At 41.3% G+C, this 15,701-nt stretch overlaps 1 protein-coding gene across 2 annotated transcripts in view; it reads right to left on the bottom strand.

Annotated features, from left to right (window-relative positions):
• Positions 1-15,701, bottom strand: part of ISM1 (isthmin 1) — a 75,625-nt gene that overhangs the window by 58,641 nt on the left and 1,283 nt on the right. The window contains exon 1 of one of the 2 annotated variants that reach the window (XM_011224001.3): positions 15,435-15,661. The exons of the other annotated variant lie outside the window; for it this stretch is intronic. Coding sequence (XP_011222303.2) covers positions 15,435-15,572 — 138 coding nt within the window. The 5' untranslated portion in view covers positions 15,573-15,661. Of the gene's footprint in view, positions 1-15,434; positions 15,662-15,701 lie in introns of those variants that run through there. 2 annotated transcript variants of the gene reach the window in all.

Raw genomic sequence — 15,701 nt, 5'->3', positions numbered from 1 at the left:
GTCCCCATAACACCGAAACTCGTCCACACTCATTAAAATTTGGAGACCAGTCTGCAGGGGACTGCACATCAGGGAGCAAAGGGAGTGGGCTCCGGGGCTTGTGGGCTGCCCTTCACAGTGAAAAATGGCCATCTCTTCAGTAGCGTCCACCCCTCCTGCTGCATTCTTTACTGTATTTTTCATTGAAGTATGATACACATACAGAAAAATGCATATATATATATATATATAACTATACAGGTCCGTGAGATTTCACAAACTGAATACATCTGTGTAGCCAACATTAAGAAACAGAACATTACCAGCTCCCAGACAGCCCCCTGGAGCTCCCTTCCAGTCACTTTGTTGACTAGAGAAACCAGTGTCCTCTCTTCTAACAGCATAGATTCGTTTTTCCTGGCGCTTTTACATAAACAGCATCAGCCAGCACGTACTCGTCTGTGCCTGGCTTCTTTCAGTCAGCGTTACACTGGTGACGTTGTTCAGGTTGTGAGTAGTTGTCGTATGTTTGCTTTCAGTGACGATCTGTTCTGCTGTTGATGGGCATTTCGCTGATTCCGGTTTGGGGCTATTTAAATAGTGCTGCTTCGGGGTGCCTGGGTGGCTCAGTGGGTTAACCGTCTGCCTTCAGCTCAGGTCATGATCTCAGGGTCCTGGGATGGAGCCCTGCTTCAGGCTCCCTACTCAGCGGGGAGTCTGTTTCTCCCTCTGCTTCTCCCCCTGCTCGTACTCTCACTCTCTGTCTCAAATAAATAAAATCTTTTAAAAAAATAAATAGTGCTGGGGCACCTGGGTGGCTCAGTCAGTTAACCATCTGCCTTGGGCTCAGATCATGATCTTGGGGTCCTGGGATCAAGCCCCATGTCAGGCTCCCTGCTCAGCGGGAGTCTGCTTCTCCTTCTGTCCCTCACCCCACTTGTGCTCTTTCTCTCTCATTCTCTCAAATAAATAAATAAATCTTAAAAAAAATAAATAGTGCTGCTCTGAGCATTCTTCCTCAGGTTTCTGAGTGCACAGATGAATACATTTCTGTGGGGTATATGTCCAGGGTAGGACAGCTGGGCCAGGGGGTACATATGTATTATTTCAATAGTTTGGAAAACCAATGTCCCAAAGTGTTTATACCAGTTCCAATTCCCTGTAAGTGCTCTATATTCTCGCCAACACTTGGCGTCTTCAGTTTTTTTGTTTTTGTTTTTCCTTTTTGCCTTTCTGGCAGGATATATAGTGATTTCATATCACAGTGATTTCATATTTTCAGTGGTCGTGGATTTTTTACAATTATTTTGTCCTTTCTATTTTAACTATATACCCAGTCAAGGCTCAATTCTGTGACAATCAACAAATTAATAAGCTATTAAGATAGTTGAAATGAGACTTGCCCCAACTCAACATTTGGGATGCAAAGGGAGAAGAAACAAGGCACTGCAGAAAATCCCAAGTATGAGACACAGCCTATCAAAATGAAAACAAAACAGAAGATAAAATACACTGGGGATTCAGGGCCGTAAGGGACTTGGGAAGAATAACCGAAAAAGATCTGGAACCAGAGTGGCCCACAAGCTGATTAGATATTAGCAACGTAATGCCATAACTAAAATAGGGAATGTGAGACTACTCTCAACTATGGGAAGCATTTTAAAAACTGACCACTTGTTCTTCAGAAGACGTTGAGGACATGGACTTTGTGACACACTGAAGAAAGGGAGAATTGGATTAGCTGCGAGGAAGAAATACTTCTGGCCAGCACCAATCATTAAAAAGCAGGCTATACAGCTCACCGAGCCTGTGGAACACCTGTTCCCCAGGCAGGTCCTGTTTCTCTTGTTACGTCTGGGAAAGGAAGGTAGGAAAGGGTGTCGCTTCATCAGGGAAGCAGTGGCAGGCTTAAATGGTTAAAGCTCCGTGAGTGATGAACACATTTGCGGGCACAGTTCCATCCCTACCATGGAGCACACGATTTTTAAGCAGTGAGATTGCACAAGGGAGGGCATTCAGAAGGAAGGCAGAAAGAGATGGACGTGCGTTTCTTGACTCAGAAACAACCTTTGGTGGGCGGAATCCTGTGCTGACAGAAATCCACAGCCTTTTCTAGTTCTCATTTCTCAGAGGCAGGGTCCTTCGGGCCCCAGCCTTCGCCTCGGCCTGACACTGGCCCAGAGCCAGGCCGAGCTGCCGCACACACACAGCCCTAGGTGATGGGTTGGTCCCCCTGGAAATGCTCAGCACATCTTCTGACATCTGCTTGGGGACGTGGCTGCGTGGTGGTCGGATGCGGAGGGGGCCTCCGCTGAACCAGGAGGCCAGCTGCTTTCCCAGCCTCTTCTCTCAAGCTGTCCCTGCTCTTTCCTTTCCTTCTCCCACATGGGAGAAGAAGCCCAGAATAGCCTTTCCAGAAGCATCACTGATTGGCGTGAGGCAGAATGCGTCAGCCACACGGAGCCAGCCAGGACTGCGTCAGTTCTGCGTATCTTTCCCTTCGCATGAGGTGCTCTGAACAGTCATGCTAAACCTTGATTTCCTGACATTGCTTTGCCTCAGTTTCTTCAGCTGCAAAATAGAAATAGTCCCCATTGGGCTATTTTGCGAATTAAAGGTGTAAACACACGGAGTCTTGATGGCAGTGCCTGGCACAGAGTAAATGATCCATGTCAGCTTTTGCACCATCATCAGTGCTGAAGATAAAGTTCAAAGATTAGAATTACCCCGTGAGGATGTCTGTTCTTAGATAAAGCAACTGAAATGCAGAAAGTGGAAGTGACTTACCCAAGGTCACGCAGCTCTATTATACCAATACCCATGAGTTAAACCATTCCGGGACATCAAGGAAGGTCCTTGCAACCTGATAAGCTCCCAGTGATGTTACTATTATCCCATTTTACAGGACAGGATGTGGAAACACAGTGACGTGTGTGACTTCCGCCTAAGGATACGCATGGTAGTGACAAGCAGAAGTAGAGTTGAAAAAAATCCAAAGCCCGTGCCTCTTTGGCCACTCTGTGGGGCCTGGCGACTAGTTTGTGCTGAAGGAATGGTGTGGCCCCAGCCAAGGCTGAAGAGTGCTTGTTGCCTCTGCCTTATCGAGGATTTTCATCGTCATGAGAGGAAGATGTGGCAGGTGGCCTGCTGGTTGCAGGAGTATGGGAGACCCATGGAAGACACCCAGACCCAGCACAGGGCTTGGCTCCCAGCCTGCCTCGATCTGCTGAACCCCAGATGAGCTGCAGACCCGTGAGCGTGAGAATACATGCTTATTGTTACAGCCATTGAGTTTGGGGGGTCCTCTGTCGTGCAGCGTAATTGGGCAAGAGCTGAATCATCCCTGACCTGTACTGAATGTTTTCTGGGACTTGCAACTTGCAAGATAAGCATCTTAAATGGTGCTTCTTAAACTGCGCTGCACATATGATTAGCATGGGGCCCTTATTAAAAGGGAGGTCCTAACTCAGTTGTTCTGGGTGGGACCTGAGATTCTTATTTCCTAAGGAGATCCCAGGAGTGCTGCTGCTCCACTGAACGCACTCTGGGAGCGCGGAGCAGTCATCCCAAGCCTCCCTCCCCGTCGTGTCTCTGAGCCACAACTGTGCCTAGTGAACATCAGGGCAGTGGGTGGGTGAGGGAGGGACAGTCCCTGCCCTCCAGTGAGAACTCTGGGTGGTTTCTAATCCTAAGCACTCTCTCCTAGCATCTAGCGCAGCCAGGAGGTCAGCTCATGTTAACATTTCCTTCAGCCCACTTCACGGGCTAGGGATTAGAATCACCTAATGAGATCTCCCCTTTTTTGCTTTTTGCCCTTTCTACTTCCTGGAATTTGAAGGTTCCCAGCAATAAAACTGGCTTCCAATTCATTTGGGGCTCATAACCAATACCAGATTTCCAAGTCACAATGTAATTGAGTCCTCAGGCAAGAGATAGAAAATCTATTTCTGGTTTTCTTAATTTCTAGTCAGGGAGGGCATGGGGACAGGAAGATGAAGGGTGCAATGGACAGCCCCTTATGGAGGAAGCCGACTGAGTTTTCTGCTGGGACATCTTTGCAACCTGGTTTTTTTGTTTTTTGTTTTGTTTTCCAGTACCCAACTTTTCCTTCCACCACCATCACCTAGAGAATTGAGCCCCATGAAATTTTTGTCATTTGGGCATCCTGGAAAAATAGAATTCTCTCCAAGGAGACAATATCTTCTCTTCTTCCTTCAACTTTTCATCATAGAGTTGACCCTTATAGGGGTCTGAACTGCATGGGTCCACTTACGTGGATTTTTCTTGATTTTATTGATAAATACAGTATGATACTATAAATGTATTTTCTCTTCCTTATGATTTTCTTAATAACATCTTCTTTTCTCTAGCTTACTTGATTGTAAGGATACAGTATATAGTATGTATAACATACAAAACATGTGTTTGATCAACTGTTTATGCTAGCAGTAAGGCTTCTGGGTCAGCAGCACGCTATTGGAAGTTAAGTTTTTGGGGAGTCAAAAGTGATACATGGATTTTCAAATGTGCGGAAAGGGGGGTTGGTGCCCCTAACCCCTGCATTGTTTAAGACTCAATTGCATATTGTAGATCACAATCAACAAATGTTTTAACTACAGGAAGATCTCATCCTGAGACTCAACTTCCAAATACTCTGAACCTTTTCAGTGGTGTCCCTGGATTGTTATAGGTCCTAAACATATTATGTGAATGCCTGAAAAAGATTGCCACAATTTCTTAATTAAGCTAAACATACACCTACCATGTGACCCAGCCATTCTGCTCCTAAGTATTCACACAGGAGAAATGAAAGCATATGTTCATGCAAAGACTTATACCTGAATATTCATAGCATCTTTATTTTAATAGGTCCAAATTGGAAACAGCCTAAATGGGCTTCAGTGAATGAACGGATAAGCATATTGTATGCATACAGTGGAATACTAATTGGCAATAAAAAGGATCAAATGCTTTATGCATAAAACAGCATGGGTGATTCCCAAACTCATTATGGTAAGCTTGCTGTATTGTACATTCTGTATGATTCTACTTATATAAACATCTAGGAAATGCAAAAATGAATCTATCATGATGGAAGGCAGCTCAGTGGCCTGGAGACTGCTGGAGAATAAGGGAGGACTGACAAAGGAGCCCCCAAAAAACTTTTGGAGATGATAGATTTATTCATCATCTTGACGGTTTCACAGGTGTCAAAACTCATCGGATTGTTCACTTTAAATATGCATGGTTCGCCGTACATCTATTACACCTCAGTAAAGATGTATTTTAAAAAGATAGTAACCCAGTGCCACCCCCCCCAATCTCTCCCCATCCCTAGTTGGGAGCCAAGGCATGTTTTTCATTTGTTTCATTGGCACTAGCATGAATATTCTATCTACACGCCGGTGGGAGTAAGTTAACACCTGGGTGGCCTATGACATCATTTCTAGCTTCTCTGGACCCTTCATGTAGATTCTGGCCACATCTTGTTATTTTTGAAAATAGAGATGTGGTGTCCGGCAGGAAGTGGCCTATTGCCTTCACAGTCTACCTTTCTTGTTCCAGGTCACTTATGTGAACATCTGGGGGTTGGGGTGCCCCAAACTTGAAAACAGAAACTCTCCTATTCTATTGGCCCTGCAGCACTGTCCCTGCCAGAAGGTGAAGGGCCATTGCTCTCTTACAGAGGTATATCAGTCACAGACCGTGCTCTATGCAAGATGACTTGGTTTACTCAAATGTACGTGGGTCAGGCCAACAGGAAGAAGGAGTAGTTAACCTACTGTTTTTACTTCTACTCAGTTTACAGAAACAACTTTTCAGTGACACATGCTGGTTGGTGCTTGGGGAGTTGATGAGCAGCTCTATTTATCAAGGCACCCTGGCCTCTCCCTTTTTTAGGCATTAGATGACGATCCCGCACACGTTGGAGGAATTTCTTTGCCACTCTTCCTCCCTCCTAAAATAGCAAACAAGCAGGGAACCGGGTTCTCAGGAGAAAAAAGAACAGTTATCTCTTTAAACACCAGCAGTTTGCAGGTTCACCCAGCCCTGATCTTTCCCATTCCTACAATTTTGGAATTCCCCTCTTCCCAACTGCTCTGGGAGGGCGTGGCATAGCCCGATTCTGTTGCTGCCCCCAGCACGTACCTTTCTGAGACTAACAGGTGTCTCATGGAAACTCTGCCCTGAACACTTCTTATACCATCACTACCTAGAGAGCGGGTCACCATCCTCATGGCCCAGTGCTTGAGTAGTGCTTTATCTAGTTTGGGTTCTCCCCTGAGTACACTCGGAGACAAAGAACAAGTAGTATATCTTCGAGACGACCCCAGGAAGCTTTGGTAGGGGAAGAAGAAAGAAGGCAGAGAAGGGAAGAAGCCATAAGGTTATGTTATCAAGCCAGTGACCACAGTTGACTTTTTTAGCATTGTGCTCCATCTAACCTCTGGACTCATCAGCCACAGAAAGAAAGAAATTAAATTTTATCTTTTGTGTACACGGCTTCTTATGAAGTTCCTATGGAAGTGGAGTACAGAAAAGATTTAAATAAAATGCAAAATGAGATCTGTTTCTTAATAGCATGCTCCTTTGTTATTTCTTAAACTCATTGTCTGTCATCCTGGGCATTAAACTGACATCTCTATCCCATCCCCTAAAGAATCTTCTGTCTTTTAGGAAGTGAGTACAGACAGAGGGAAGAGGAAAGAGGCTTCATCATCCTCCACTGAGGAAAGAGGCTTCATCACCATCTCTTTTTTTATAAATCAAAAAATTCTGAGCCAAGGGTTGCAGAAGAAAGATGTTCTCAGAAGATGAGAGAGAAATAAAAGGACCGCAGAAACCATTAAATGCTATAAAATAAGACCAATAAGACCAATGCAGACAGATTAAAAAAATGGAGATAATTGAATCTGGAGAAGACAGAAACTATTAAAATAATAGTCTTCAAGTCCTGCATGAGAAGCTTTTTTGAAAAGTGAGTAAATAGTGGTAAAAAATAGCAAACATGAAATTAAGATGTAGCATAAAAGATTTAAAGGACACATCAGAGGGAAAATATTGTGACATTGAAGGTTGTTAAAAGAAATACTTGTAGGACATACAGAAGATTGTGGGATTCTTTCCTTTGGAGGCTTTAAAACCAAAATAGATTCTTCTTTACTGAATGGACAGTTCTCCTGACTTCTAAGAGTGTCCCCCAAACTCAAAGATCAATGCGTATTAGAACATGGCTGGGAAAGAATGAATGAAGGGGCTACACAACCAATAAAACTTTCTTCTGGTTAATATAAAGGAAAATTAAATTAAGAAATAAAGTTATAGTGTTTCAGTTCAAGATGGTAGACCAAGCATTTTCATTTACTTATTTTCTCTCTCCAAATTCTACTGAAGTGGCAGATGAAATAAAAATAAATAAATAAGTCCACAACAGAGGTATAAAGCTGAAAGGGTTCACCTATAGAAGAAGGAATGATTTCTAGTTGACATGGAAGAAACGGTAACCAATTAAAAGTGAAACACTACAGAGCTGAGAAAGTGAAGAAAAATCTCTTTAAAAAGTGAGTTTCTTTAGAGGAATTCCCATAATAATATGAGGAATAGAGGCTATGTTAGTTGCTCTACTAGGTATTTACTCATAAGACATGAAAACATATGTTCACAGAAAGGTTTGTACAAGAATGTTAACATGGCCTTTTTTTTTTTTTTTAATAATATCCAGAACATTGGAAACAACCCAAATGTTTACCAATGCGGGGGGGGGGGTGGTGGATAAACAAATTGTGATATAGTTATACAAAGGAATACCATATGGCAATAAATTAGAGAAATCTACTGATATACAGACCAACACAAGTGAATCCCCAAATCATTATGTTGAGCAAAAGAAGCCAGACACATACACAAAAATGCACATAGTATGGTTCCATCTATAGGAAGATCTAGAACAGGCAAACTAATCTATGATGATAAGAGTCAGACACTGGCTACCTCTGGGAGGAGTGAATTGCCTATAATGATTCACGAGAAGACTTTCTGGGATGACGTAGACATTCTATATCCTAATCCTGATGGTGGCTATATGGGCATATACAATTGTCAAAAATAGAACGGAACTTTTAAGACTCATTTATTTCACTGTATGTAAATTATGTTCATTATTTTTTTTAAAAAAAACTTTAAAAATGCTGAGAGAAAAAAGAGAGTGAAGAGGAAGGGAGGAGGGGAGAAGGGAAGAAGAGGAGAGGAGAAGAGAGGAGGGGAGAGGGGTGGAAAGGAGAGGCAAGGCTATAGAAGTTGGGAGAAAAAGGTGAGTACAGGAAACTGATTAAAGAGTGCATAAGCAAGAAATTACTCAAGAAGTGTTCTTAAGATGAAGACAAACATGGAGCTTCAAATTTAAAGGGTCCACTGAGCGCTAACCAGAACTACCTAACTAAAGCCTTAAATCTAAACACAACATGATGACATTTGTGAACATTATGAATAAAGTGAAAAATCCTAAAAGCTTCTAGTTTAAAAAAAAAAGTCATCTACAAAGACACAGCTTCAGGTTTTTGAGTGAAACATGAGATGGTGTAATAAAGTCGGATTTTATCTTCAAAATTCTGAGGGGAAACAATATGGAACACAGCCAACTGCCAAATTAGCATTTAAGTGTGATAACCAAATAAGGATATGTCAAAAAATTCAGGATCTCAGCGAGTTTAGCCTTTGATAAAACCTTTCTAAAATTAATTTTTGAGAATGTTTTCCAACAAAATAAAAGATGAAAATATGAGATTCAAGTAGCAGCAACAGCAGATAAAGAAATAAGTAAATCTTAAAGTTACATCTATATAATTATTGGGAACATAAATGAAACTGCTAAGAAATTATTCCCAAGATAGTTATCATGAAAGAGAAAGAATGAAATAAAGGAAGAAGAAAGAAAAAAGAAACAGAAAGAGGAATAATCTAGTACTAAATATTCATATAATGTGATTAAAAGTTGAGAGTTACATAGAAAGAGAAGAGGCATATCAGACTCTTATTTGGGGGGATTTAGGTTATAAATATGGATTGATTTTCAGAACTGATAGAAAAGTGTAAGTTCAAATCTGTTAAAATGTCAAGAGTAACAGCAATAGAACACTTTGAAAACTTGAGGAAAAATGAACAAAGTAAATAATATTTAAATACTTATTGAACGTTCATGTGCTAATAAAGTACTTGGCATTCAGTGTTTTAATTTTTACAACAGCATGAGGAAATAGTTATTATGTATCTAATTTCCAGAGGGGGAAATTAAGACATAGGCTAACTCTCTTGCCAAAGGTCACACAGATATTAAATTGGAAGGTAAGAGACAAAATGGGAAAAAATTGTGGAAATTTGAGCCTTCTACATAAAATGGGAAAAATATCTTCAAATCTATCAGTAATCACAATAAATATAAATGAATTAAATTCATTGATATATTGCATGGAAAAAGAAAATTTAGCTATTGGTTATTAATAAGAGAGATATTTAAAAGACATTCAACAAATCCCAGAAGAAAAAAAAAAGCAAGAGTTGTAACATTAACATCAAACAAAAAAAGTATTCAAGACAAAAGTCAATAACATGATAAATAAGGAATTTCATCTTGATAAAATATAACCACCAAAAAGGATATTTTATGTCTTAACACCATGGATTCTAAACAAGTAAAGCAAAAATTAATAGGATTATGAGAAACAGACAAATCCACAACAGTAGGATAAAAATGAAATTAATTTTCTTGAGGAATTAGCTGATAAGTAGACAATAAATAAATCAAGAGTTGGAGGGTTTTCATAATATAATTAACAATCTTGATCTGAAAGCTCTTACAAAGAGATTTAAGATTGTGCAGCATAAAAATATACAGTCATGAAATATTTGCAAAATACGTTTGTGCTATGTACAGACTTTATACTGAGGAAGTCTATTTATCAGTATGTAAAAATACATGATTTTCAAATGTAATTTGTCAAAATTGACTAAAGAAAAGTTACATTATCCAAATAGACTCTTGGCCATAGAATAACATGGAATGTTAATCAGAGATCTCAAGCAAAGAGGTACCAAGCCCAAAAGGGTTTTATGAATGAACTGTAACCATCTCATAATCTTATTTAAAGTGCTAAGGTGAAAAAAATGAAGATTTTCAACTCATCCCATGACACTCTAATGATCCCACTATTGAAATGGATACTTCTAGCCTTCATGCATACACCAAGAAAACTGTAAGCATGTATTTCTATAGCTTTCCTAGATTCCACAACTAACAAATTGGAAACGATAACAACAAAAAATAAAACCCTATTCACAAAAGCAATCAAACCTAGGTATGATAGGACAAATGGCTATTCATAGACAAAAACCAAAGCTGTATCTTTACCTTAAATCTTAAACCCACAAATAACCCAAAGTAGACTGTAGTTCTAAACAACAACAGCATCAACAATGATGAAAACCATAGAACTGTTAGAACAAAATCTGTTTAAAGATTTTGACAATCTTTATTTGAGGAACTATTTCTTAAGTAAGGCAAGAAAACCAAAAGTCATAAGGGAAATGCTTCAGAGTTGCTTACATTTAAAACAGAAAGCTTTTGCCTGGTCAAAGGCAGCAGAAAGAATATTAAAAGATTGGTCTAGGGGCGCCTGGGTGGCACAGCGGTTAAGCATCTGCCTTCGGCTCAGGGCGTGATCCCGGCGTTATGGGATCGAGCCACATCGGGCTCCTCCGCTATGAGCCTGCTTCTTCCTCTCCCACTCCCCCTGCTTGTGTTCCCTCTCTCGCTGGCTGTCTCTATCTCTGTCAAATAAATAAATAAAATCTTAAAAAAAAAAAAAAGATTGGTCTAAACACTCACAAAGCTTATGAGACAAAAGAGCAATATGGTAGATATTTTGCAAAGATAGCCACAATAACTCCTCTCACCCCTGTACACATGCTCCTTTGCAATGTTACTTTGTTGGTCCTCCAGTCAAGAAGAGTCTGTTTTCTGTCCCCTAGACTCTGGACTGACCCAGTGATTTCTTTGGCCAATAGAATGTAGCTGAAGTTGTACACATTCATCAAGAAGTCTTGCAATTTCTGCTTTTACTCTCTTGCAGCTCTAACCCCACCATGTAAAGCCATGAAGTCTAGCTTCCTTGAAGATGAAAGACTCAAGAGACAGCCTAGGTGACAGCCAGCATCAACCATCAGACATAAGAGTGATGTCATCTTGGACTATCAAGCTCATGTCAAGCCAACACAAGACTACGGCCACAGGTGTAATTCTAGGTGAGATCAGCAGGAGAACTATGCCGCGAGACCAGAACAAGTTGCTGACGGACAAACTGATGAGCTAATAAAATAATGGTTGTTTTTAGCCACTATGTATTGGGGTGGTTTGTTATGTGGTAATAGCGAAAGGGGACAGCCATCTATAATTTATAAAGAATTTGAGGGATAAGAGCAAACAGCCTGCCTGGAAAATGGGCAGGCAAGCCACAAAACAAGAAACACAATGGCTGTTGACTTGAATCAGAGCTGGGAGTCCTGCTGAAGAACTAACCGGAACGTGGGCTCCACAGTCCGCCTGCCTGGGTCTAAATCCCGGCCCTGCCCACCACAGCTGTGTGGCCTTGGGCAAGTTACTCAAATCTCCCCCGGTCTCAATTTCCTCATCTGTGAAATGGGTATAGAAAGACTGTCAATCCCACAGAATCACTGCAAAGAAATTTACTTGTATTAAATACAAATAAATGTTGCTTTTGCCTCTACTGCTATAAATAACTCGGGTGACCTCTTGCCTCGGAAGCAGTGAGTACAAGAAGCTAAGCTGTTTTATTGAAGGCAAGTAGAGGGATAAAGGAAGAAAGAGCTCTTCAAGATGGTAGTTAGGAGACAGAGAACAAAGGCATTTAGTTACATTTCAGAGTTTGGTTTGCTGTAAAGGTATTGTAAAAATAATCAATTTGATGGTTTATAATACTTGCTTCTATCTCACTGTCTCAATAAGCTCTAGCTTTATTATTTAAAATAGGTAGAAATTCATGGTTTTAAATCTGAGATTTAGTAGAGAGATAGCCATCTGAATTTCAAGTAACAGAGATACAATAATAATTATTACTATTGCCTGCGGATTCTATATTTTAGGATGCTCTATCTTCCAGACTGCTTTCATTATATATAGTTGTTTTCTTACTTTTATCAATTAAAGACATGAAAGAACTAATCTGAATATCTGAGCAACAAGAGACACCCATTTCAATAAGGAGATAAGATTTCATTCAAAAGTGAAAAAAGTTAATGTTTCTGTGCATTTTTATGCAGCTGTTGCAGACAATTGGACAATTTCTTATAAGATATTTTAAAATATTTAAAGCAGTATGAAGACTAACACTGTTTTCATGAAACACATGAAATATAGTGTACTCAAATCATTTTACTGCCACCTCATAACAGCATACCTACAGTACGGGCACAGTCACAGAGCCAAAAAAATGTATCCTCTAGTATGTTGAAACTTCCCTCAAAATCATGTTAGATCATGTTTATATATATGTGTGTGTATGTATATATAAAGTTATCAATGTATGTGTATATATATAAATATATATATTCATATTTAACCCAATAAGACTGTCAGGATATGTTTGAAAATTTAAATTGTTAAAAGGCTTTCTCTCTCTTAGAGCCAGCATGAAGACTTTGCTAAGAACTTGGAATACAAATATTCTTCAAAGATTTTTCACTATAAAGTAACACAAACAAATTAAGCAGTTTCTAGCTGTGGACAAGTTACCATGAAAACAACAGTGTTTTCATTTGAAGCAGGGATAACGATAGTGCCTGATTCACAAGACTTTTGTTGATATACTTAAAGTGCTAAGAACAGTGCCTGACACATAGACACTTGAGAAATCTTAGCTATTATTGTTGTTATTCTTACTACTATTTTACTGGGTGTCCTTGACACGTCAAAATGACCAGATCTTAAATAAGGGAGTATCTCTTTTAAAAAGATCCCCAGTACACTATAGTTTGGGTAAATAAACCAACCATTGTGCATTTCTAACTGCAACCTCATATTTTAGAATATTTTAAGCAGTAACAAAAAAAAAATAAGGTAGTATAAGCATTGGTTAACTTCTTGGTCACAAAGAATGAGTTTAGCAACTTAAAATATCACAGAGCCAAAATGAAATGAAATGAAATGAAATCAAATCAAATATCACAGAGCCAACAAACTTGAATGGAGCTGAAGATGGGTTAAAAATATCCAGTAAACAGAAAGAATATAGTGTTCCCAGTTTTGTTTTTAAATACACCTGCTACTAGTGAATTCAGTTTCCGGGGCTGAAAACAACATACTAATAAATGTCTTTTGCAGACCTTCTCAGTTGGTGGAACATATTCTCTTTCTCCATTTGAATTGTAATTTGGAGAGCCAAAGGAATAACTTTAGTCAGGAAGAATATAAAACTTTTACAATAACAAATTACAAAGGAGAATAAAATTATGAACCAAACTGTTAAACTCATCGTTCTGGCCAAATAAGTTCATCGAGTGGACAGAATAACCAAACACTATTACAAGATAAGCTGAAGCTGGGGGATTAGCACCTCCTTGGGACCCAAGATATTCTAGGAGCATTACTCCTTCTAAATCCTCCATTTCTTTTGCCCTTGTGGGGAAGTTCTTCAGCCAAAGGCCCTTTTGAGAATTTAATCCACTTCCCTTTTGCAGTTCCTACTTCCACCAGCTGCTTCTCTCATTACCTTACTGTTCAGGCAGAAAAGGCCAACCCCAGGTTATTCTAATGATAGCAAACACCTCATAAAGAAATCTGCCAAATTTACTTTTCCATAGAACATCATTTTTACAGCTTTTCATGAGCCCATGAGGAAAGAAAGCATCATGTATAAAATATGACTTCCAGAAATCTTGAAGATATTAAGAATTATGCCTACAGTGTTAGACTGGTGGGTGTACTACAGTCCATAGAATGGGAGTATCTTCAGTTTCCCCAAAGGAATCCTATCAGTCTGTCATTGTACCTGTTGGCCCACAGGAATTGACATTTTCAGAAATGTCCCAAATTTAAAAGAACTGCAGGCTCTGGGGTTTATACTTTTCCAATACTGGTTTGGCATTTGTGTGCAAGGATCACCTTGCTTTAGTCTATGACACCCTGGCAGAGAGAATAATTAATCAAGAGTTCAGAATGTATGAACTTTGGCAAGTTTCCTAATCTCTCTGAGCCTCAGTTTTTGCATCTGTAAAGGAGGCATACCAACAGTATAGGACCTCACTAAATCAATGAAATTCTGTGAAATTTAACACAGTGGCACATAGTAAGCACTATGGAAATATTTAAGTGAATTCTTCTCTCTTTAACAATAGAACTTTTCACAAAAATTACATAAAATGTAAAAAAAGGAATTAGCTGGGGCAATGATTGGGAACAACGAATAAAACTTATCTGGACATTGCAGAGTTAAGAGTTTTAGAGAAGCTGGTTTGAGGAAGAGATTTTAGGAGCCAGAAAATTCCCACTGCTTCCCGGGAAAATCTTCTTTGACTTCTAACCATGCTCCAAGTTGACAGTTGTTAACACACTTAGACTCAAGGAAAATCGTCTTCCAAGACGGCGGCAGGAAATCCCTACCTGAGCAATCCTTCATTCATTCAGAAGCCATAACTGACCCTATGTCCGAAGCCGGTTATCCCCTCCCCAAAGGCGAACCCCACCTCCCGACCCGCCTTGGTGCTGAACGATCATCAGAATCCCATTCCTAAAGCGACCCTCAACAGGAGCAGAACGCTGGAAGTCTTTATGTTTAAAAGCCCCAGGTGACCCGGGCCCCACGACAGGTGGCTTGACTCCGCGCCCTCCGCAAGGCTGGGGAGGGACACGTGAGGCTCGTGGACCCCGTGGGCAGACAGAGGGTGTCTGGCCATTCTCCTCGGGAAATTATTTCCTGACCTTTGGCGTTGCTTTCCCAAGGGGCGGACTCACTGAGGTTCTTCTTCTCAAACCCAGTTCGGGGACAGTTACCCTATAGTTAAGAGTCTCCTACCCTACCGTTCCCCTCTCCCCCCCCCCCAGATTAACATCACTCAGCCTCTAAAGGGCAACCAAAGGCTGGCTGGCACCACCTCAAAGCAAAGGCACATACATACTCCACACATCCTCCGCGCATCCCAAGTCTCGAACCCCAGGTACCTGACCTGTGACAGACCTCGATGCAGGGTTCAGTCTCAAGGCACGTACTCCCGCTCCGCCTCTGCCTGACACAGGTAGCCCCCGCCAGGCTGCTGCCCAAACAGTTGCTCTTTGGTGGGACGGAGGACCCGCCTCCTCGCCTCCTCGCCTCCAGCGGGTGCTAGTTCAGCACCCCTCCACCCGGGGCCCTGCAGCCACGCGCGCCCCTCTCTGGCGGCGCACTCACCTGCAGCTGGGTCCGGCTGGTGTTGCCCGCGGCCGCGTCGGGCCCGTCGGCGGCTCCCGAACCGCGCAGCACCGTGATGTGCAGCGTGAGCAGCAGCAGCCCCAGTAGCAGCAGCAGCTCCGCCGCCAGGCGCACCATCCTCTTGAGACGCGCGGCTTTAGGACCCGGCGCGGCGGGCGGCGGCGGCGGCGGCGGCGGAGGCGGAGGCGCCGGGGGAGGAGGAGTTGGAGCCCGGGAGCCCGGCAGCGCGGCTCCCGCCTCGGCCCC

This window comes from Ailuropoda melanoleuca, chromosome 13 (genome assembly GCF_002007445.2).
Source record: "Ailuropoda melanoleuca isolate Jingjing chromosome 13, ASM200744v2, whole genome shotgun sequence".
Taxonomy (NCBI): Eukaryota; Metazoa; Chordata; class Mammalia; order Carnivora; family Ursidae; genus Ailuropoda; species Ailuropoda melanoleuca.
This window is presented reverse-complemented; position numbering and strand designations above follow the sequence as displayed.